Source organism: Stegastes partitus, unplaced genomic scaffold (genome assembly GCF_000690725.1).
Source record: "Stegastes partitus isolate 25-593 unplaced genomic scaffold, Stegastes_partitus-1.0.2 Scaffold1590, whole genome shotgun sequence".
NCBI lineage: Eukaryota > Metazoa > Chordata > Actinopteri > Pomacentridae > Stegastes > Stegastes partitus.
Window position 1 is genome coordinate 51457 of NW_007579321.1, and position 20958 is coordinate 72414.

General features: G+C 41.7%; 2 protein-coding genes across 2 annotated transcripts; one reads left to right on the top strand and one right to left on the bottom strand.

The window, feature by feature from the left end:
- Nucleotides 1–395: 395 nt before the first annotated feature.
- Nucleotides 396–3180, bottom strand: cunh9orf85 (chromosome unknown C9orf85 homolog). Its single transcript, XM_008300791.1, has 4 exons — nucleotides 3012–3180; nucleotides 1635–1741; nucleotides 1320–1433; nucleotides 396–906 (listed from the first exon to the last, which is right to left on the bottom strand). The coding sequence occupies exons 1-4, from the start codon at nucleotides 3111–3113 to the stop codon at nucleotides 663–665; spliced, it is 567 nt and encodes a 188-aa protein (XP_008299013.1). The 5' UTR covers nucleotides 3114–3180; the 3' UTR covers nucleotides 396–662.
- A 424-nt stretch (nucleotides 3181–3604) lies between these two features.
- On the top strand, nucleotides 3605–19846 carry abhd17b (abhydrolase domain containing 17B, depalmitoylase). Its single transcript, XM_008300792.1, has 4 exons — nucleotides 3605–4129; nucleotides 5924–6400; nucleotides 16702–16881; nucleotides 17224–19846. Exons 2-4 carry the CDS (start codon nucleotides 5934–5936, stop codon nucleotides 17441–17443), a joined length of 867 nt encoding a protein of 288 aa, XP_008299014.1. The 5' UTR covers nucleotides 3605–4129; nucleotides 5924–5933; the 3' UTR covers nucleotides 17444–19846.
- Nucleotides 19847–20958: the final 1112 nt, after the last annotated feature.

The window sequence follows — 20958 nt, forward strand, 5'->3', positions numbered from 1 at the left end:
CAGGAGGAATGGGCCAGAACACCAGCAAACTATTATGAATAGCTTGTGGAAGGAAACCCAAAGCATTTGACCCAAGTCATACAGTTTAAAGGCAATGCCACCAAATACTAAGGAAACGTATGTAAACTTCTGACTTTTAAAGAAAGTAATAAATAAAAAGGCACAAGAAACATGCTTAGAACTGTTGCTACTGAATTACAAAATGGCATTTTTTTCTTAAAATACTGAATTATGTTTCTAATATTTTGTAATATAAATAAACAAAATATTAACATCTCTGTTTAGTTAAACAACATCATTGCATCATTGCACAGCTGTTGCATTAGACTCACATACAGATACCTGATAATTTGGAAACTGAGCATTAATAAGAAACATAAGAGTGAACGACAGGCTAAATATTCCAGAGTAATTTATGACAGTGTAAAATGTACATTACTTCAGGCTATTTAGGCAAATGATGTACAACTATCTAAAATCATCTGGGAGCTTTCGTCCACTCAGTTTCTTGGATGTTGGCCTTAATTCTTCTTCCAGGTTCTGCGTCAAACCAGCAACATCAGTTCATTTGCATTTGAAAGTCATCACATCGCAAATTTCATACTGAACTTTGGTAAGAAAACACATTTTATACCAGATTTCAAAAAAGCCTCACACTGTCTTCAATCTTTAACATTAACTCGAGACACATCTGGGAGCACAGCAGGTTTGCTCTGTGTCTTTTTTGGTCCTGCTTCACTGTCAAAGTCTTCATCTTCCTCATCGTCAAGGTCACCAAAGTCATCATCATCATCATCAAAATCATCATCACTGTCCAAGTCATCCGCGTCTTTCTTTCCTCGTCCACGTATTTTCTTGCTCTGGTCATGTTCTTCCTGCTCCTTACTGTCCAGATGTGAGTTTACCCTACACAGTGAGAACATTTTTTTAATAACCATTTTTTCTTTTACAATAGCAAAAAAAAAAATACAACTGCAGGCTCTGTTTTGAATATCTTATTGTCCCGGAAGAAATAAACAGACTGACATCTAGGAATACATGAATACCATAAATGTGAAATACAAAAATTTGCGTGAGGGCCATAAACTAAATATGTACAGACTGAAGCAAAAATGCTGTCAATGAATTTCCAAGTATCAGTTGTAATGTGTTTTATTGTCCACAAGGTGGCAGCCTTGCATTTGCTTGTTAGTGATTAAAAATACTCAGCTTGTCCTCATACAAAGAACTGGGATGCTAAACTGCCATAAAATAAGCTGCATCAAATGTAGACAGCTTTTCTCAATAGTAACCAAACTCAAAATGATATCTTTACTTACGGAATAACAATGTCCTCTTTTTTCCCACACTTGCAGCATATCTCAAGCTGAAGAGAACACGGCTTGCAAATAATGTGGTACGCATCTTTCACTGTCTTTTGAGAGCATTTGACACTGTAAAAAGAAACACATACACACAAGTGTAATCATCTTTCACACCAGATTGGATCACAACACTTTCCTGCACATATACAACTTGCTTTATTTACTGTAACAGTTTAGATTTCCTAGGAGGTGGAAATTCATGAGCAGCTGCAGCAGTTAAAGTTCATTTATCTACTGAAGTCAGTGTCTGCAGTACCCAAGTGTACTCACCATTTTTTGGGCTGTGTCAGTGTCTTGTATTTATTGTATTTGACTTTCCACTCGAGAACTTCCTTACAGCGTTGACAAAGCCCATCATGGATCTTTGAATTTGCTTTCTAGAAGTAAGATCACATAATCAGAAACACGGCCGAAATGTTGTATTAATATTGTAACTACATGGCTTTGACAGAACAAGAGCAGGTTTTGAAGGAAACTGGCAAAAATCAAAAAGTATATGCCTCCTTTGAGGTCTTTTGCATTCTGTGCAGTCCGTGCGCCTGCCTATAAATGCGTAGGTCCCCCTTTGTGCCATCGAGACAGCTCTGAAGCATGCATGTGAGAACTATGAGGCTGCCCTATGGTGTCTGGCACTGGGATGTTGGCAGTGTATTGTTTGGCTGCTGTGGGTTTCTGGACGAGGCCTACGCTGATTGGGTTTGTTCTGGCAAAGCCCACAGACGCTCAGTCAATGGGGATCTGGGGAATGTGGAGGCTGGATCAATGCTTTGGGCTCTTTGGCATGCTCCTCGGGTGGTTCCTAAGTAGTTTTTGTAGAGTTGGGGGTGGGGGACATTGTCCTTGGTGGTACATGTCAAAGTGACATCCATATGAATGCCAGGATCCAACGTTTCCCAGCAAACCACTGAGTGGTCACGATAGTCAGTTACTTCCTTTCACTGATTTCTGCCACTTCCTTTGCGGTTTTTGGTGGAGCCACATAGTTTTTTCATCTTAATCTTGAAGTGAGCAGCTGTTCTGCGGTCGCCAAGCTGGTTAGCAATGTCTCTCTCTCAGTGTATCCCTCTTTTTTTAATTTCATTTCAACTTTTAGGCATTATTGAGTGCTAATTTAACTAGAATTATTTACTAACGTTATGCAAAGAGCTTATGCACAAAATAATGGCGGCTCAAATAATTATCTTTAGCCATCTAGTGTGAATTTTGGCATTTTTACAGTTTTAATACATTGTAAGTTTAAACATAAATGTATTCAATTACAAGAAAATAGGTGGAATTATTACACCAAAATGACGAAGATCAAACCAAATTGTCAATTTTAAAGTTCCTTTTCAAAGACTGTATCTTCAGCGTTAATTCTGAGGAAAAAAAGAGCTAATATTGCAAAAGGACGCAAAAGTAGTCAGTCAAAAGTTCCCCCCCATGACCCCTTCCGGACTCCGTAGTATTTTAAAACTTGTTTTCATAAACTGTTTTAACCTGTGTTACAGCAATATTGTTCTGCTTTACCCGACAACCACAACCTCTTCTCTAAACATGAAGAAATACTAACTTTATGACAGAATATACATTTGATTAATAACATCAGAGCTCCTGAGTCGAGCTCGGCTCAGCAACACATGACATAGTACACTAAAGTTCACACACCTTTACTTGTGCATTCGCTCCGTACTTGTCGTTTCTGTAGGCCGTCGTGTTTTGATGCTTCTGGCGTCGCGATCGCGAAACATTACCTTTCTGAGAACTCATCTTGTTTAGCCGTTTAGCTACACACGCTATGTGGATACACCAACACAGGAAGCATGCCGGCCACTGCACTGCCCCGGAAAAAGTACGAGAACGTAAGGCGACGTCATTAAGGTCGAAACATTTCATTTAAAATGCTTGAAATAAATAAAACAAGTCTGTGTTTATCGGGATAAAAATAGAAAAAAGTTCTAAACATTGTTTTCAATTTTAAAATACGTCTAATCAAACATTTTTTGTCACATACTAAACATTAAAAACATATCCGTCGGCGCTGATTGGACTGCGCCTCTCAATTGTAATCTCCTATTGGTTGGATCAGATGTCAATCAAAACAGAAGGCCCTCACTTTGCGGCGTCGCCAAGGTCCACCCATAGATACCCATGCCCCCTGTCATTGGTCGACTGGTTTCATAAACCTCTTTGCTATTGGTCTACATAGCTGTCAATCAACGCCTCTCCTTCCTTAGAAGCCAAGATAACAAGCAGAGCGATATTCACACAACGAAAGCGGTGATGTTCCGGAGGCAAGTGAGACGGTCGTGAACTGTTTGGCAAACCACCACGGAGACATTTAGCGAGGATTTCAGACTTGTTTTGTATCTACCCATGTTGCCGTCGAGCTGTACAGACTTAAACATTTTGAATGAGTCCATCTCGTTATCATTCCGGACCATATGTTGAGGAACCCGAGGGGAAGAAAACAAGGAAACGGCAGTTTAGGAGGCTGTCTGGACCGGAGGACGAAGTGGCTAGCTAATAGTAACTCAGAGCTGCTGTGCCAAGAGGGATATTCACACTCAACGTGACATAGCTGACAAATAGGACACGGAACAGAAGGATAATCTGGCCAAGGATAACCTGGACAATCTCCTGGCATCGAGAAGAAGATAAGTTGTTGTGAAGATAACGCCAGACTACGGCGACGTTGGCCAGCACTGTCACCTTAAAAAAAAAGAAAAGAAAGAGGAGAAAAAAAAAAAAAACAGAAACCAAACAAGCGTCCAGCCGCCGTGCAGGTAATGCCGGGATCATTTCTCCACTTAGTTTTGACGAGGGACACACGCACACTTGTGTTGCTGCTTAATTGGCCCACCACGCTTGGCAGTAAATTGAACCACTAGGAAATTAAACCCTCACAAACCAGCCCAGAATCAGTGTAATCTCCCTGAACACGTTGCTACATCTACCACCATTTTACTGTAAAGCGCTGCAAGGCTCCATTCTGTCTTCAAGTCTGGGAGATGATGGACTATTTGGGGGATTATGGCAAGCAAATAGGCTCCACTGTGCATTTTGCTGCTCCCTTTTGATGTCACAGCATCTTGCAGAAATGGCATTCCTAGACTGCAAGTGACTTTAAAAAGCACTCACCCTAAGTCATGTATGATACTGCAAATTGTTTATATAGTGGCACACAGTAGTTGACTTGTGTGTCCAATCGAGGTGCCACTAGTCATTTTTAGGGTTAAGACAGGTGTATCTGGAAGGTCCAACAGCTGTCTTGCGAGTTTTAAACTGTATCATGAAGATCAAGGAGCTCTTTCTGTTGAAAACTGCCAATCAGGGCTTTCTCTGAAAACAGCTTTAGTTCTGCGAAGGACAGATTTGAAAGTAAGGCTGGCAAGAGAGGCTTCTGAGAGGCCAGTGGCAAATCTGTGTTTCTTGGGTTCTCTTGATGACATGGCTGACAGGCATTTGTTGCTTAGCTGCTTTGTTGTTCATAGTTTCACAGGAGCAAGTCCCTGTTTAAAAAAAATCATGCTTCTCTGCAGCAGGATGTGCAAGCCTTGTAGAGGCCAAAAAAAGAGAAAAGAAATGGGCAACATGCCAGTGTATCCCAACATAAAGAACAGCTTTATGGACAAAGTTTGCTTACCAGGAAGATAGAGATTCCTGATGTTACACAGCAATGGCTTCATATGTCCATGTCCCATTGTGATACTTTCATATTTACATAGACTCAGCGCTGTACCTGCAAAGTTGTAACAACAAGTAATGTAAGATCTTCCTTCTAGCATCTTTATTGGAAATACAATCCTCGACACATTGTCATGACCTGACATTAACGAGCCCTTGCTCTCCATTCAGAAAGCATGTGCAGTTAAAGGGAGTCCCATTACAAAGTACCCTTGTCACCTGAGTCAATTTTGAGAATGACTTGAGAAATGGCATTCCTGGAGGACATTTTTGAACAGCCATCTTATGTGTCACTGAAAAGAGCTCTGCTGACATCTCTACTGCAGGCAACTGCAATTTAAGCACACCTTGAATATCTAAGAGCTAGCCTTGGGTGGGGGTCCAGGTGCAGTGCGAAACAAAAAAAGTCTTTTAGGTCAATACTGTGTGAGTGATTGTGGAGCCTTGAGGCAGACAGAGTGCAGGCACTCCAACAGGGTCAGGGACTATATCTTTATTAGAAGCCTGGCTAAAAAGAGCCATGCGCTCTGGAGAGGGGAATTGTTAGTGTATAAAAAAAAATAAAGAAAGGACAGAAGCCTGGCTTTGGCCCGCAGCCCCGGAAACCCCCTGCTTTTCCACTTAACAAAGACAACAGTTTATAGAGCGAGAACATCATTCAAGAGCCCCGTGGCACGAATTTGCTCTTGTGGTATTTTTCCTTGTGAATATCTGTAGGGGATGCAATGGTAAATTAGTGTTTCAGTTGCCCAGATGGTCTTGTTTGAATAAGTTTTATCTGTTTTCTCTGTTAACTGTTTACACATTTTTCGTTTTCACAAACATTTGTTATATTTCATCTGCTGATTAAATGTATGCTTTCGTTTTAATCATTCTTACTCTCCTTGTCACAGTGTTTTAAGGATGAACCACTTATCCCTCAGCGAGCTATGTTGCCTGTTCTGCTGTCCGCCCTGCCCCAGCAAGATCGCCTCCAAGCTGGCCTTCCTGCCCCCAGAGCCGACCTACAGCCTCATGTGTGATGAGAGTGGCAGCAGATGGACGCTGCATCTCTCTGAGCGTGCTGACTGGCAGTACTCAGCCCGGGAAAAAGATGCCATCGAGTGTTTCATGACACGCACCTCAAGAGGGAACCGCATTGCCTGCATGTTTGTCCGTTGCTCACCCAGCGCCCGGTACACTCTACTGTTCTCCCATGGCAATGCAGTGGACTTGGGGCAGATGAGCAGCTTCTACATTGGCCTGGGTTCACGAATCAACTGCAACGTCTTCTCGTACGACTACTCGGGTTACGGCGCCAGTTCTGGGAAACCTTCGGAGAAGAACCTGTATGCTGATGTAGATGCTGCCTGGCAGGCACTTCGGTCACGGTAAGGAGAGATGATGATGATGAATGAAAGGGAGAGGGTAGAACCTGTACAGGAGAGGAGGGATAAAGAAATCAATAAGTAACGATAAATGCAGTGGTATTAGACCAGCTGCATAGGACACAGACCCTATAATTGATATACTTAAGAGCGGAAACGTAAGCCTCGCAAGTGTATTTCCTATGTGCCACAAACTCAGAAAGTTTGAGAAACACTCTGAGAATGGTGAGTTCATCCTGCTGAACTTTCCCACAAGCAAATGAACACTTGAAATGATGACATTTTAAGGGGGAGAGGAAGCAACATGTATAAATATTGTAGCCAGAAACTGTAAAAATCATCCCATGCAGTGCCTAATTATAACTCTAGCCTCAAGATTTCTCGTAATTTTTCCTCCAAATATTGCCAGTCATACATTAAGCTGTCAGCTGTGTAAACCGTGAGGAAGGAGTCACGTTAATAGCAACTCCCTGTTTATGTTTTGGTTGACAGCTGCGTGTTGCTAGTGAGAAATAATGCTGTGAATAAAAACAATGTCAACCTTTTTTGTTTATCCTCATGCAGAAAGGCTTAAAATAAACAGGGATCAATGAAATACGAGCAGATGTGGAATAAAATCCGATGATTTACACAGCTGATGTAGACTGATAGAAACACGAGTACCCAAGAGAGTGACTAAGAGGATGAGGAATACTGAAGGAGCTGGACTGAGGGATGATTACTGAGCTGAACCTAACAAAATTCTTGTGTGGAGATGACAAGGAATCATTTGGCAGGGATGGCATGATGCTCTTGTAGGCGATGAAAAGAAGCGTGGTTTCTGTGATTATGCTGGCCCGCCATATGTAGGCGTGAGTGGGTGCTGTGCTGCATCTTTTGGCTCTGCAAGCTATGAATAGATGTGTATCGGCTGTTATTAGGCCTGTATTGATTGACAATTGCTATCTGTGATTTTTCAATTGATAACGCATACTCATTCAGTACTACCTGTTGGTGATATATGATGCATTATTTTGTGTCTTAGCTGTATAGCAACAATGAAAGAAGCAAGGTCTTCTCATGGTTTTACAGTGGCCAAGAGAATTCCTGCTCTGTTACAATGCAGTATTATTATAATAGGAAATGGGCTAAAAAAAAAAAAAGCCTGAGAAACTATATAAAAGACACTATTTCTAGCTCGAGGTTGCCTACTTAAATTCTGAATCATTCTTATCTGTCCCATCTGGTCCTTCTCTGCTTACTGCAGGTGTGGACTCTGCTCAGCTTCAGTCCCTTCCCCCAGATAAAGCCCTTCCACATGTAAGCAGTGGTTGTCATTCAGTTTGTCTAACCCCATGTTAGACAAACTTCCTTCCATCCCTGTTTAAGGACGTCTGCTTATTGTCTTCGACCCTCTCGTCATCTCCTTCTTTTGTCCTTTGTAACACCATCGACATTGTGCTTCATGTCTTTAAGCGGTGGTTTGTCAGGAGAGAGCCTCTGTCCCACAAATGCTAAATACTGCACATGTGTAGAGCTGAAACAGTTCACTGAACAATCAGTTTGCTGGCATCGGAAACTGTTCTGATGACCGATTTGTTGTTTTGCCAACACTTGTTGGTTGTTGCACTGTAGGCATTTTATAGGATAGTAAATAAAACATCTTTGCAGTTTGGATTGTTGATGGGACAAAGCAAGCAATGTGGAGATGACCACTTTGGTGTGGGAAATTGTGATGGACACTATCCACTATTTCTGATGTTCATACATGACTAATTATTAGGAAATGGGTGACTGAAAAAAATGTAAAATAAGATAACTATCAGTTACAGCTCTATACACCTGCATACAAGGCAAATGCTCTTTCTGCATAAGCTGGAGAGCACATATCCACACACCTGTTCTGACAGAGCAGGATGCAGAGGAGGAGTGTACAGTGTTGATTTGCAAGAGGAAGATAATATGTACATCAAGTTTGTGACTTTGTCGCCTATACGGATGAGCGGAAAATAACGGTTCATCCAGTTGGCCCACTTGTCTTTGTATACTCCCTGCTGGAGGACAAACAAATTACTAAGAGAGCAGATGAGGAGAGTTCACTCAGGAAAACTAGAAAAGCCGAAACAATGTACATCAGCCTGAAGGACGATGCTTTGAGCGTGGAGTGCTCCTCTTGTGTCCATGCTGGATGTACATTCTTTCTGTAGTAAATGCAGGTGTTGGCAGCACAGAGTTTGAAAAGCGCTGATGAATAACTCTGGTAGAGCCACTGGCAACAAAATGCTACTGTTTATTAGCTGCTGACTTTTGCTGTGAATCTCTCTCGCAGCACTTTCACAGAATATAACGACTGGGTCTCTGTAAATAAGGACCTTTATAAGGAAGCTGGCAAGTTAAACAGGAAACTCTGCTGTAAAGGCTCTGCACACAAGAAGTAAGCCACTGTGCAGAAGAACCTGCTTTTCTGGTGGCCAAACGCTCTACGTGTCTGTTAAGAATAAATGAAACTCTTTTGGTTTTATCATGAAACCAGTTTTTTTTGTTTCCCCCCGCTTGTTGCTTCATTGCCGTGAATACCACACAAACAGTTTTACCAAAGCTTTAGTTGCGATGTTAAGTATGATGGATCTTTTGTCTTTCTGTACTCGGCAGCAGACTACTTGAAAGAGAGATGAGCGTTTAAAGCTGTTGTTCTCCTTCTCGTGTGTGTTTCTTTTGTTTTGTTTTTGTTCAGCTTTCAGGAATCTCCTACTCCCACACACAGTCGTGACCATTTCAAAAAAATTAAGCTTGCAATTACTTTTAATCCAAGCACAACAAACGGATGATTCTCAAATTACTTTTGGTCATTTGGATGTGTTTGGCTGGCAATGTAAATGATTAATATAAATGCAAATCCTTATAGTTGTCTACTCTTTCCATGTAAGCGCAATTATAGGATGATAACAAAAATGTGCATGATACTGTGTTTTATACTAATAACTGATTTCTATGATGTTTTCGCTTCATTGTAGTGCATGTAGTTTCCAATTGTCGAATAATTTGAGTGAAACAGTTTGAACTTTAACTGTTGTACGTTGCAGTCAGCAAAATGTTAGCAGATTATCTCAATCAGCCGAATTACTGCGCTTACACGCCCAGAACCATACTGTCGCTATCTACTTTTGCCTACACCAGCTAAACATTTACACTTTGAACAGATGAGGAGGCCATTTCTACACTGGTGTTGCTACACTTGTTCGTGTTGTAATGTTTTTTTTTTCTAACACTTCTAATACAGGGACTGTATCACATGCCTTACATGTCAGTTAATCTCTGAAGAAATAACTTCAAGACCAGATGAGAAGCTTTCAGGAACAAGGAAACAAACTGGTATCCCCACAGCCTCGATATATGTGCGCACTGTACGTCCCATGCTTTGTCATCCCATGGTTAGCAGACGGGTTGAACAGGGTTAGCTGACTGCTTGTTTTGTCTGTGCGGTACTTTGTTATACGTTCGCTCAGCTGTAATTACCCTATAGGTCCCAGTAATGCATAGATTCACACAATCACTAATGAGGTGTTTCTTTACAATCCTAGCCAGTGTTTAGGAGCAGGTCATGAGATACTGTGGCAGCTCAGGGCTTTAGAATTTTCCTTATCCATGTCAAAGTCAGCATAGACACTGAACTGAAGCAGTCTTGATTCTGTTCTTGTAAAATGTATATATATAACATCTGTAATATTTGACAAGAACTACAGTGTCATTTTTAGCTGTGTTAGCCTGTTTTGTCACATTCACAGTAATCATTACATAATGTATGACTCTCAAAAGCTGAGTTGCAAGTGTAATACCCAGTTTACTCCCTGTATTCACACGTAATCTGGGGCTGTTTCCTGGACAATGACATCTGCTCTGGTCGTTGCAGGTACACCTGGTTGAGAAAAATGCATCCTCATTATCTCAGCTGTGCTCACAATTTAATTTGATCTCAATTAGTTAGGCGGGGCTGGCTGACTTGTCAACAAACATTGCGCTCAAAGGTTGCATGAAGCAATGTTGTTGTGTGGGCTTTCTTTCTTTCTTTCTCTCTCTCTCTTTTTTTTTTTTTTTTTTTACCATTGCAGCACTACCTGTAGCTCTTGTTGGGCTTTTTTGATAAAAAGTGGCAGGTGATATTTTACCTTGTGGGAGTGATGTTTTTTTGTTGAGAATGTGGTCATGCTGTACAGATCGCATTTACACCTAGCTGAGAACCAATCGCAGCGCGAGCCTGTCCGCCTCCAAATGTCATCCGGCTGATCGATTACACTCTGATCTCAATGTGTTGTGCGTGCATTTACCTTTAGCATTACCATGTGTATTTGCTTATTCAAATCATTTATCCACATTCAGGAGCCATGTTTTATTACAGCTAAGTTGTCATTACATTTTTTTGTGGATCCCCATTCTACCTGAAAAACAAAACAAGCTTGTCTCTGTGTGTGGATATGGAAAGCGTCTTGGTTGTAAATGTGGATGCCATTTTTTTATGCAAAGATATGAGTACTGTACCTTTTGAAAGAAGTCTAAGTCCACATACGTTTTATAAAGGGCATCAAAATGAATTGTTAATATTATATGGCATACAAGGCACTTGTCGTGATGCGGCAGCGTACAAAGACATCCTGCTTGGGATGTTCTACATAGGTTTACTTCCTTGGTCCATTTTGCATTCTCTTGTGGTTTGTCTAAATGGCAAGTGTTAGTGTAAAACTTGTGTTTGGGATCCCAGGAACAGTTTATCTTAACCTCATTCTTTCTGTGTGGGATGGCTTTGCTGTCTCTCCAGTTACATTACATATTATGGTAATAGTTCAGCTGTCCAAAGCGTAAGCACTGACTGCTTATGTTGCCACACACCAAACCCGTTTGGTTGGTGATACATCTCCAAGCCTCTTGTGTTATAACAGCTTAACTTCTGCTTCTAGTCCTACAGTTTTGCCATTTTCTTACGCAAGGAAGGAAATGACAGCAGCTTGGATTTTTCGCACTTGGGGCCAGTTGCTAGCTGACTGATTCAAAACTTAATTGTTGATACAAAATCAGAACTTATGAGTTTAAATTTTTTTTAAAAATATAAGGGACATCTTCTGGCCTTGTACACGTTTTCTTTTGTAAGTTTTGTGTAGAATCTTCAAAGCTTGTCGTAAATAAGCCCTCTAGTAGCATATATTATCTATCAGTTTGACTCAGCTGCCTGTCCCTGATTGTTTGAGGGCTGTGCCAGATTCATAATTGACTGTCTATGTGATAGAAAGAGGGTACAGCCCAGCCTTTTGACCCTGCTGAACATGAATCAACTAGATTGTGTTTATCACATCAAAAGGCTTCTCTGCATGGCCTCACATTAGTCGGCTGCCTACATCCCTCGTGCACGGCTCTCATGTTGGATCAGACGCGCAGCCTGAAGAAGCGAGCCGCTCTCATATCTCTCCCACTCTCTCTCTGCTTGTTTAATTTTGTCAGCGTCTTTCATTTCTTGTTTTTTTTTTTTTTCTTCCAAATTATTTGACATTTAGATCCTGGCCTTTTCTGCTTTTGTTTTGTTTGTTTTTTTCTGTGTCATCCAGTCTTCTTTTCTCATGATGCTGCAGATTCACCTCCTCTTGAGTATCGACACACTTGTGGAGACTACTTTCGCTTTCCTCCACAGTCATATGACTGAGGGCAGCCACCTGTCACTTTGTTGACTGTCTAAGCACAACTGCACCGCCAGGGACACGGACACAGTCTCCTCCTGTGGGTTGTTTTTGGTTCAGCCACAGTGGATGAGACACTCCCTTTTACCGTGGCAGGGAGTGGATCATATGATGTAGTTGATATTGTATGAGTCAGCAGGTTTGCACATTTACACCTCCATTAGCCAACTAAGGATGACTCCTAATAGAAAAATGTGGCCGGTTTACTATTTGTTGTTTCAGTTCACAAGAAGTCGTGCTCAAGGTACGTTTTGTTACCTAATAAGTGACTAAGCTGATGAGAGTCATTCGTCCAATTCCTCTCGTTGACCTAGTGTGTGTCTGTGTGTGTGTTTTCCAATACAAAATGGCACTGTATCATTTTCTTTTCCCTCAGAGGTGGAGGCGGGCCAGCAGTCAATCCTGCTAGTCTAATATTGAGCGGTAGCCTAGCAACCGATTTGCAATGAGCTTTCAGACCAAGGTCTTCCCACACAGTGGCCAATAAAAACAAATGGGGAAAACTCACTTCCTGGTCAATTACCCTATTGATCCCAATCAAAACGCTATACATCTCCTCAGACGGCGCATGCTATGGAGAAATTGTCAAGCACAGACATGCAGAGGGGTAACCCGGCGTTTATGTTGACTTTTCTCATCTTGAAATATCAGCGGACAAAGGCTGCTCTGTCTGTTAAGTTAGTAGGGCGGAGTGTGAAGGCTCACCTGACTGTTGTTCTTACCACAGAATGAAACAAATGGTGTTTTTTTACTCATTGTCTTCACATTTTCATATGTAATTCAGTGTTACTGGCTTTTTTTGTTAAAATGTGTGTAAGCATCAATCCACAAAACAGATCTCAACATTGACTTATTATTGTCAACACAAATCCATAGAAGGGAAGCTTTCAATGGAAGAACACGAGTTTAAAGGTTTTAAGCATAATAACGCATTATTGAGCGTCTCAGTGAACAATCCCCCTGCTGGAGTGCAGATGGTACTCTAATCTGTTGAAAATTGCTGTACATATGTTCAGGAAGTCCTGAAAATATCTATTAGTCATCGTGGCTGCTATGGAATGAGAATATTTTTGGTCTTCAGGGAGCAAGAGGTGGGCAGTCCAGAGGGAGCGAAAGACACAGTCGGGGAACGAGGGAGGATGTGATGCATAATAGATCGGATTTGTGTCAGGAGTCTAAATTGATGAAGGCTTTTTGGGGGGAGGGGTGTATCCAGGGAGCATGACGATAGCTATGGCCTAGTGAGGCCTATTCAAGCTGAAATGCAATGGAGTAAATTGTAGACTAGTGCTGACCGGCCCCGGGGGAGGGGTTGCATCTTGTGCGGAGCTGGGTTGGTCAAAGCCTGTCATAGTGCTGTTTTAACACAAGTGCAGCTGCAGCTCTGCACTGCAATTGTCTCCCTCCTCGCTTCCCCTGCCCCCCCTTTTTGGACCATGTGAGCAAAAGTCAGAGCAGTCCATCTACCAGTGCCAAGACAGCATGGTGGGTTAGCAGTTAGAGTGACCTCGCTGTAAGTGGAGGTCACAGATTCAAACCTTGCATTATTTATTGTGTTTGCGTGTCCTTGAGTGAAACACACCTACGCTCCTGCTCCAGACGACAACACTGGTTAAGTGCTACGTTTGGGAGTTTGGGGACAGCCTTGCTTCATTTTTCTGCCCTCTGTCTTTTTGCTAAGTTGATAAATGGTTTCAGCTTCGCCTCTCTTTATTGACATTACACAAGATTTACGTTGTTGTGACATCCACGCAGTGTTTATGTGTCTCAGGATTGGCCTGGTTCTAGTGGTCCGATATGGGAAAGAACATTGACTAAATGGATGGAAACAAAAGGAGATAAGGATAGATAAAAGGTAGCAGCATATAAGCTGTACTTGAGGGCCACACTGATAAAAATGTTCATAACTGTAAATAACAGACCATAGTGACAACAAATGATAGGTCACACCTATAGACATCTTGTTGTGCTACTAAGTCAAAGGAGGAGTAATCGAGTTAAATTCAATGCAGTCATTCAGGATTTTACTGCTACTGAGATCATTTTTGTTTGCAGATTTACTCACAAATGACCCATATTGTTTAGTTAGGGCTGATACCTATACAGTGTTAGTAATCCAGGGCTGTGCCTCTTGTGTAATCGTACGTTAAAGTAACACCCACAGGAATGCCAGGACTGAAGGTTTTCCAGCCAACATTGTATTATATTGCAGGCTGCAAGGTGGCTCGGTGGTTAGCACTGTCGCCTCGCAGCTAAAAGAGCCCGGTGTCCCGGTGAGGGATCTTTCTGCGTGGAGTTTGCATGTTTTCCCAGTGCAGCGTGGGTTCTCTCCGGGTTCTCCAGCTTCCTCCCACACAGTCCAAAAACATGTTGAGGTTAATTGGTGATTCTAAATTGTCCATAGGTGTGAATGTGAGTGTGCTTGGTTGTCTGTCTCTAAGTGTAGCCCTGTGATGGACTGGTGACCTGTCCAAGGTGTCCCCTGCCTTCACCCTAAGTCAGAACGAAGTGGTGTATAGATAATGGATGGTTTTGATCGGTTACACGTCACAAGTGATAGCCAGTCAGGTCCACAGAGTGGTAACTTCAGACAGAGACGGGCAGCTGCATCAGAGTCAAAAAACAGAAATTTCTAATAAATATTCTTTAGTGGGAGTCTCTTTGTACCAAGCAATTTACTCTTGTGTCTCCTGGGAGAAGTTCATATTGAACATCCTTTCCTAAATCAACAGAGTGGCCGTCATCTCTCAGATTGACTTCCTATGTTTTTTTTCTCTCTTTCTTTCCAGAGTGCCAGAAAAGGTCAGCTATCTTTCCTTTTGTTAAAATTATCCAGGCAAATGTTGGAATCTTAACATTTTTTCTCATCATCAGGCAACTAGGTCATTGTTGAGTTGAAGGGCTTCCTGTAAACATCTTGTTTGAATTCTGCTTTCAGTGATTCTGCTTTTCTTTTTCGTAAGCTTATTATGAAACTCCTGAGGCTTTTAAAGCTCTGAGCAACAGCCTTTCAACAACTCCGGCTAGACAGGAGTGTATTCTTCATTTACAATGAGCATTTGCAGCTTTTTATTTTGATAAAAATCATGAAATTGCTGTAAACAGTGGGTTATAAAAGCACGATGGCATTTACTTGCAAATGCGGTGAAAGTGGTTTAAGGACTTTTTTTTTAAGCTGTCACAGCAGAAATGGCAAAGTCATTTTTTATGCAGTTTAATACAAGGACCTGAAATTTTCCTCTCCTTCTAACTAGCCTTTAGATTCCTTAAACAGCTACTTCACGCTGTATAACTGAGATGGGCTTTCATCCCATGAATTGTGTACATTACAGTCGACCGACCCTCAGACTTAATGGTGCTTATAATGCCGTAGCACCCATCCGTTTGCAGTAACGCTCTCCCATGCCGTGCCAGAATTTCCACCCCTATTTATACTTGGCGAAGACCAGCTGACACACCAACAGTAAACAGCTCCTATATTCCTGTTAATGACAGTCTGCGAGCTACACTACGCACGTGCATGTCCGTTTCCATGATTCTTCTGAAGTAGACGTGCCTGCACTGAAGTCTTTTGCCTTTTATAGCAACAAGCCCACATTACTGCAGGTTGTTGCCTTGCAAAGGTTGTAAGTATAATAATCCATCCCAGCAGTCTAAAGTGGTGCCAGACTTTGGTGCTCATGTATTCATCACTGTGTATTATAGGAGTGCAGTGGCAGAGGCTGTAACGTTAAGCCTGTAATGTTAGTGTTTTTGTTAGCGCTCCTAATTTTAATAACAGAGCAGAGCTGAGATTTTGTCAGGCTGGTTGTGACTGTTAACTCCGCACTGTCCAGCAGTGCAGCAGCAGCAGCACACACAGCGATGCAGTGTTCTCCGACTAGGTTTTAGGTCGTCAGCTGACTGCTTGCTAGACTGGGTCACGTTCTCCATAATCAGCTGTGGAATGTCTTCTCTTTTTTTTTCCTTTTTTTTCCCCTCTCCCTCACCCTCAAACCAGTATCAGTGTCTCTTTCACTCTCTTTCTGCTTATTTTGCTCTTCTTCTCCCTCCCTCGCTCCTGAGTCACAAGACTACAGTGGTGGTCCTCTCTGTTCAGCTGCCTTGAAAAGCAGCACATTCACCGAACTGTGGCTGCATCACGTCTTTGTGTACTTGTTTTAGGGGGGCCCTATAATCACTGAGTCACTGTGCCATGACGTTTCTGCTGATAATAGAGTATGACTAAGTCTCAGTTAGCGCACAGGTGTGTGTTTGCTTATGGAGCAGCATGTGGGGGAAATGAGACAACGATGGGATACGAATTGGCAGCGTAAGCGTATTTATTATGCGATGGGGGGGAGGAGAGGGTGGGAGGGGAAGCAATTTAAGGAAATTAGCTGCAGCACTAACTAGTGGATCCCAAATTGAAACATTTACTTTTTCTGTTTTTGCCAACCAAGCTGCTTTTTACAATTAACTCAAGTCAAGCTGGATGCCTGCCAAATGTCTGGTTGAGCAAACAGAATTTATCTGAGTGTCTGGCTACCAGTTCTGTAAATATCCTGTTCAGGATAAGTGCAAGCATGATTTTTCTTATACCGTTTGTCCCCCCCTTCCTAGGTATGGCATCCGTCCAGAGAATGTGATCGTGTATGGTCAGAGCATTGGCACCGTGCCCTCCGTGGATCTGGCCTCTCGCTATGAGAGCGCTGCCGTCATCCTCCACTCCCCGCTCACCTCTGGCATGAGAGTGGCTTTCCCCGACACCAAGAAGACCTACTGCTTTGATGCCTTCCCAAAGTGAGTGGACTGGACAGACAGATGGCATGTGTGAAAGCCAGGCTAAATTCATCACAAACACTGAAAGACACACAGTCTTCCCAGGACAGTTCAGATAACAACAATGCACATACATAAACAAAAACAAATCACTGAGTTTGCATCAGAGAAAACGATAAAGCTCACAGATGAAATTTCAAATCTATGCAGGTGGTGTTTGTCTGATGTCATACCTAGAAAAAAAACAATCTCAACAGCTCCACCTGGTGGTCATTTTGCAAACAAGCTAATTTCTTATAATGAATTTTGAATTTACATTTTTGGTACACTAACTTGTGTTTCCTTATTTTTCTCATTCCAAAGCATCGACAAGATTTCCAAGGTGACGTCACCAGTGCTCGTGATCCACGGTACAGAGGACGAGGTCATCGACTTCTCCCACGGCCTGGCGCTGTACGAACGCTGCCAGCGCCCCGTCGAGCCTCTCTGGGTGGAGGGAGCCGGACACAACGATGTGGAGCTCTATGGACAGTACCTGGAGAGACTCAAGCAGTTTGTGGCACACGAGCTCGTCAACTTGTAGAGGAGCTGGAAGGAAGGGCGGAGAGGGTAGAAGAGAAGAAAGCAACGGTTTTCAGGAGATTGATGGACGAGCGTTTTCTTCTCTTTTTTTTTTTCCGTGAAGTAATGCAGGTTGAAGTGGTGTCTGTCTGTGGTAGTGCCGACGTTATGGTGGCTGACTTCTCATTATCGAGCACCTCTTCCCCTCGGGGCTCCAGGTTGCCCAGGGCCTGCCCGTACCGTCCACTCCACATGCTGCAGCTGTGAACTTAGAAGTACCCATCGTTTTGTTTAGCTTTTAGATTTTTTTTTTTTTTTCATTTTGAAAATTGCACATTGTGAAAGTGTGTGAATGAAAGAGGAAGTAGACATGTCCACAGACAACATACCATGTGTACATGCAATATATACGACTGTGTGTGCGAATGTGTCACATTTTTGCTGCCTTTTTGAGAAAGACGTGGTCCACAGTTCATAATGGAGACCTCTTGTCAGCTCTTGAGCCCTTCGAGGTTCTGAAAAAGAAACAGCCTTTGTACAAACTAGTCTGGACCTGACTTGCTCTAATCCAGCCAGTCTCCATCTGACTCTGAGGTCCTGGTTTGGTCCTACACACTGCAGTCACCATGAAATCTTTTTTTTTTTTTTTTTTTTGGAGTACTGTTTATTATATTTTTTTATATTATACATAATATTTGCACGTATCAGCTGTCACTGAAGAACTGTACATGACAAACTGACATATTACCTAGCTGTGCCAGTGTTGCCAAATGTTTAGTATAATATATTGCAGAGACTTAGGCACACGAAGAAGTGTACTTTTACAAACATTTAGAAACATCTCCAAAGCTCGGTTAGCTGTATCCAATCTTCTCTGTTTAGTTTTAAAGTGGTACAATTTGATGTTGCAGTCTGAAAGAATATGATGCAAGAACGGGGCTCAGTCTGCAGCTTATGTAGCCAGTTTGAAAGGCTGTATATCGTCGACCAATAAAGCGGGGGGGCGTTTCCTCACACTCCACAAATGTTTCCACAGTTTAACTTGAAGTGTTGTTGCTGTAAGATCACTATCACTACGCTGTAGTCGATTAACTTGATGTCTTCAGAGAAACTGAATGCTGGCCACTACTGTGGACAAAGTATGGGACCCCTTTTCGGAAATGCATATTTGCCTCAATATAGTAACTGTTATGAAGCCCATTGTTGACTGTTTTTTTTTTTTCTTTCTGCCTTTGAGTTTGAAGATATCAAGCTAAGTAATGTGCGTAGTCATTATTATAGATCTCTCTAGAGTACCAAGATCAGATCTTTCTATAGATGAATCTTTTTTTATATGATAAAAATGTAACTACTGAGACAGCAGCTAATGGTCAATGCTCTGATCAAGACTTAAACCACTAATGCCAATCAGGATGAACGTTATGAACATAACTGGTATCGACTTATTTTCAGTTCAGGAAGTTTTTTTATTTTTAAAGTCAATGTTCAAAGTCATTTAAGCATTACTTGCTTTAGAATGAATGGACAGCGGGTTATATCTGTGTGAGCGGCTCAGCATTAAAGGCGTCCACGACGGACAGGATGTTTTACTTTTTGTTTTTGTCTTAAATTTACCTTTCCGTCTGCATGATGTTTTTAAATCCATTGTTGTATGTTGAGTTGCCCTTTAATGCTGAGTGAGGCAACACAAAGCATTAGCGCGCTGATGTCTCTATTAGGCACTGTCGGTGGCCTGAGAAGCAAATGTCAAAGTGCTATTGCATGCCACGAATGGCTGTTTTCTCTCTCGATGTTTTTGGCCTGTATAACAAAGGCAAGAAATATATAAGAATTCTCGATGAAACCTTTTTTTAGGGGTATTTTATATACCTGTGTCAAACTTGAGCCTGTGTTCACAAAAGGGGTCAAATTTTGTTAAGTGACAATTAACCAATAAGCCAATGGGTGCTACTGTTAAACCTTCAGGTCTGATTAATTACATGTTGAGTGGAATTGACCAAGATCTAGATCAAGATCGGTAACTGTCAGTTGATTGTCTGTTGTTATGAAAACTTTTGTCACAACTTATTTGTCTTATAAACAAACTCATGCTTTTCCTTTTTTGTTTTTACTTTTGTAAATAATATTTGTACTGGACATGTTGTCATTTTATTTTTATTTTTTTCTTTCACAAACTTTTGTCATCTGTCAACTGTATTTCTGCTAACTTCTCTAACTCTTGATATGACAAAGATTAGACCAAGGTAGGCCGTCATTTTGGCTTTTCAGATGACCTTTGTACTGGTCACCTTGACAAGTGTCATCTCTGATTTGATTAGATTAATTTTGTAAAGCATATTTCAATACAGAAGGAAGTTATATGTAATAAAATTAATATAGTAATTCTAACATGGATATAGACAATAAAATGGTATTTGAGAAACAATCTAATTTGTGGCTGAAATTTTTATTTTGAAGGGAAAACTTTATGCTTAGGACTGTGTTGTAACCTTTTCTAATCATATGAATAATGTTTTTTTTTAAATCTTGCGTTCTAAATGGAGCCACTAAGCAGGTTTTGACTCAGAGGCAGATCATATCTGACTGATGAATTTCACATTGCTATGCGTTGTTCATAACTCTGCGTCACTTTTGCTCAGATGTGACAGTTGATTTACCTTTTCCTGCACGCTGTGTTCCTGTAGCCCTGAAGCACACGGTTTGGTACTTTCCCGATGATGAATTAAACAGATAATGTTTCAAAGCAGACTTTACTGAAAGAAAAACATATAAACTTGATACCACGAGAGGTCAAGAGGTCAACTGTGCTGCTCCGCTCAGGGACAGTAACAGGAGAGGATGAGGAGATGACTGGAAGATTGTAGAGGTTACCAGAACAGATCAGGGAAAAGTCCTGCACTATGACTGCAATGGAAAATATTACCGGTGAAGTTAAGGGCGTTATAGTGGTGTACTCCTCAAACACAGCAATGCTTATTGTATTTGTCATTATATCAGTGTTTGACATTTCAGAATTCACAACACTGAGCACGGCCGATCTGCACACTGCAGTGAAAGGGACTTGTGCCAACCTTTGACTGTACAGTGTGAATGTTGCCAAACATTGGAGGATGATGATATCCTCCTGCGCACCAGCAGGCGGCGCTGTGCTTCAGGTTTAAACCAGCGCAGCTTTAATGACCCCTTCAAAGACTCCTCGGAGACCCGTCAATTTACTGATTTAAGTCTTTAGGAAGAGTTTAGGTTGGAATTAAAATCACACAGGACAGCTTTGGTAGTTGTTTTACAATAAATAAGCTATTTTCTGCTTCAGCACCAAAATTACAAGGATGCATGTTGAATGTAAACATATTTTCTCAGGGGATGCTTTCACTAATAGAGCCTTGCTGTTCATTTCACGGTGCTTTGCTGTTATTAGCTCATGTGTGGGCAGGGAATCAGCAGCTTACAACCACTGACAATTTGACTGGTCTAGACATGGTGAGATTGTCATCTGTTCCAGAACGACTTTCTGTCTGACTCCACTAATTCCTGGCA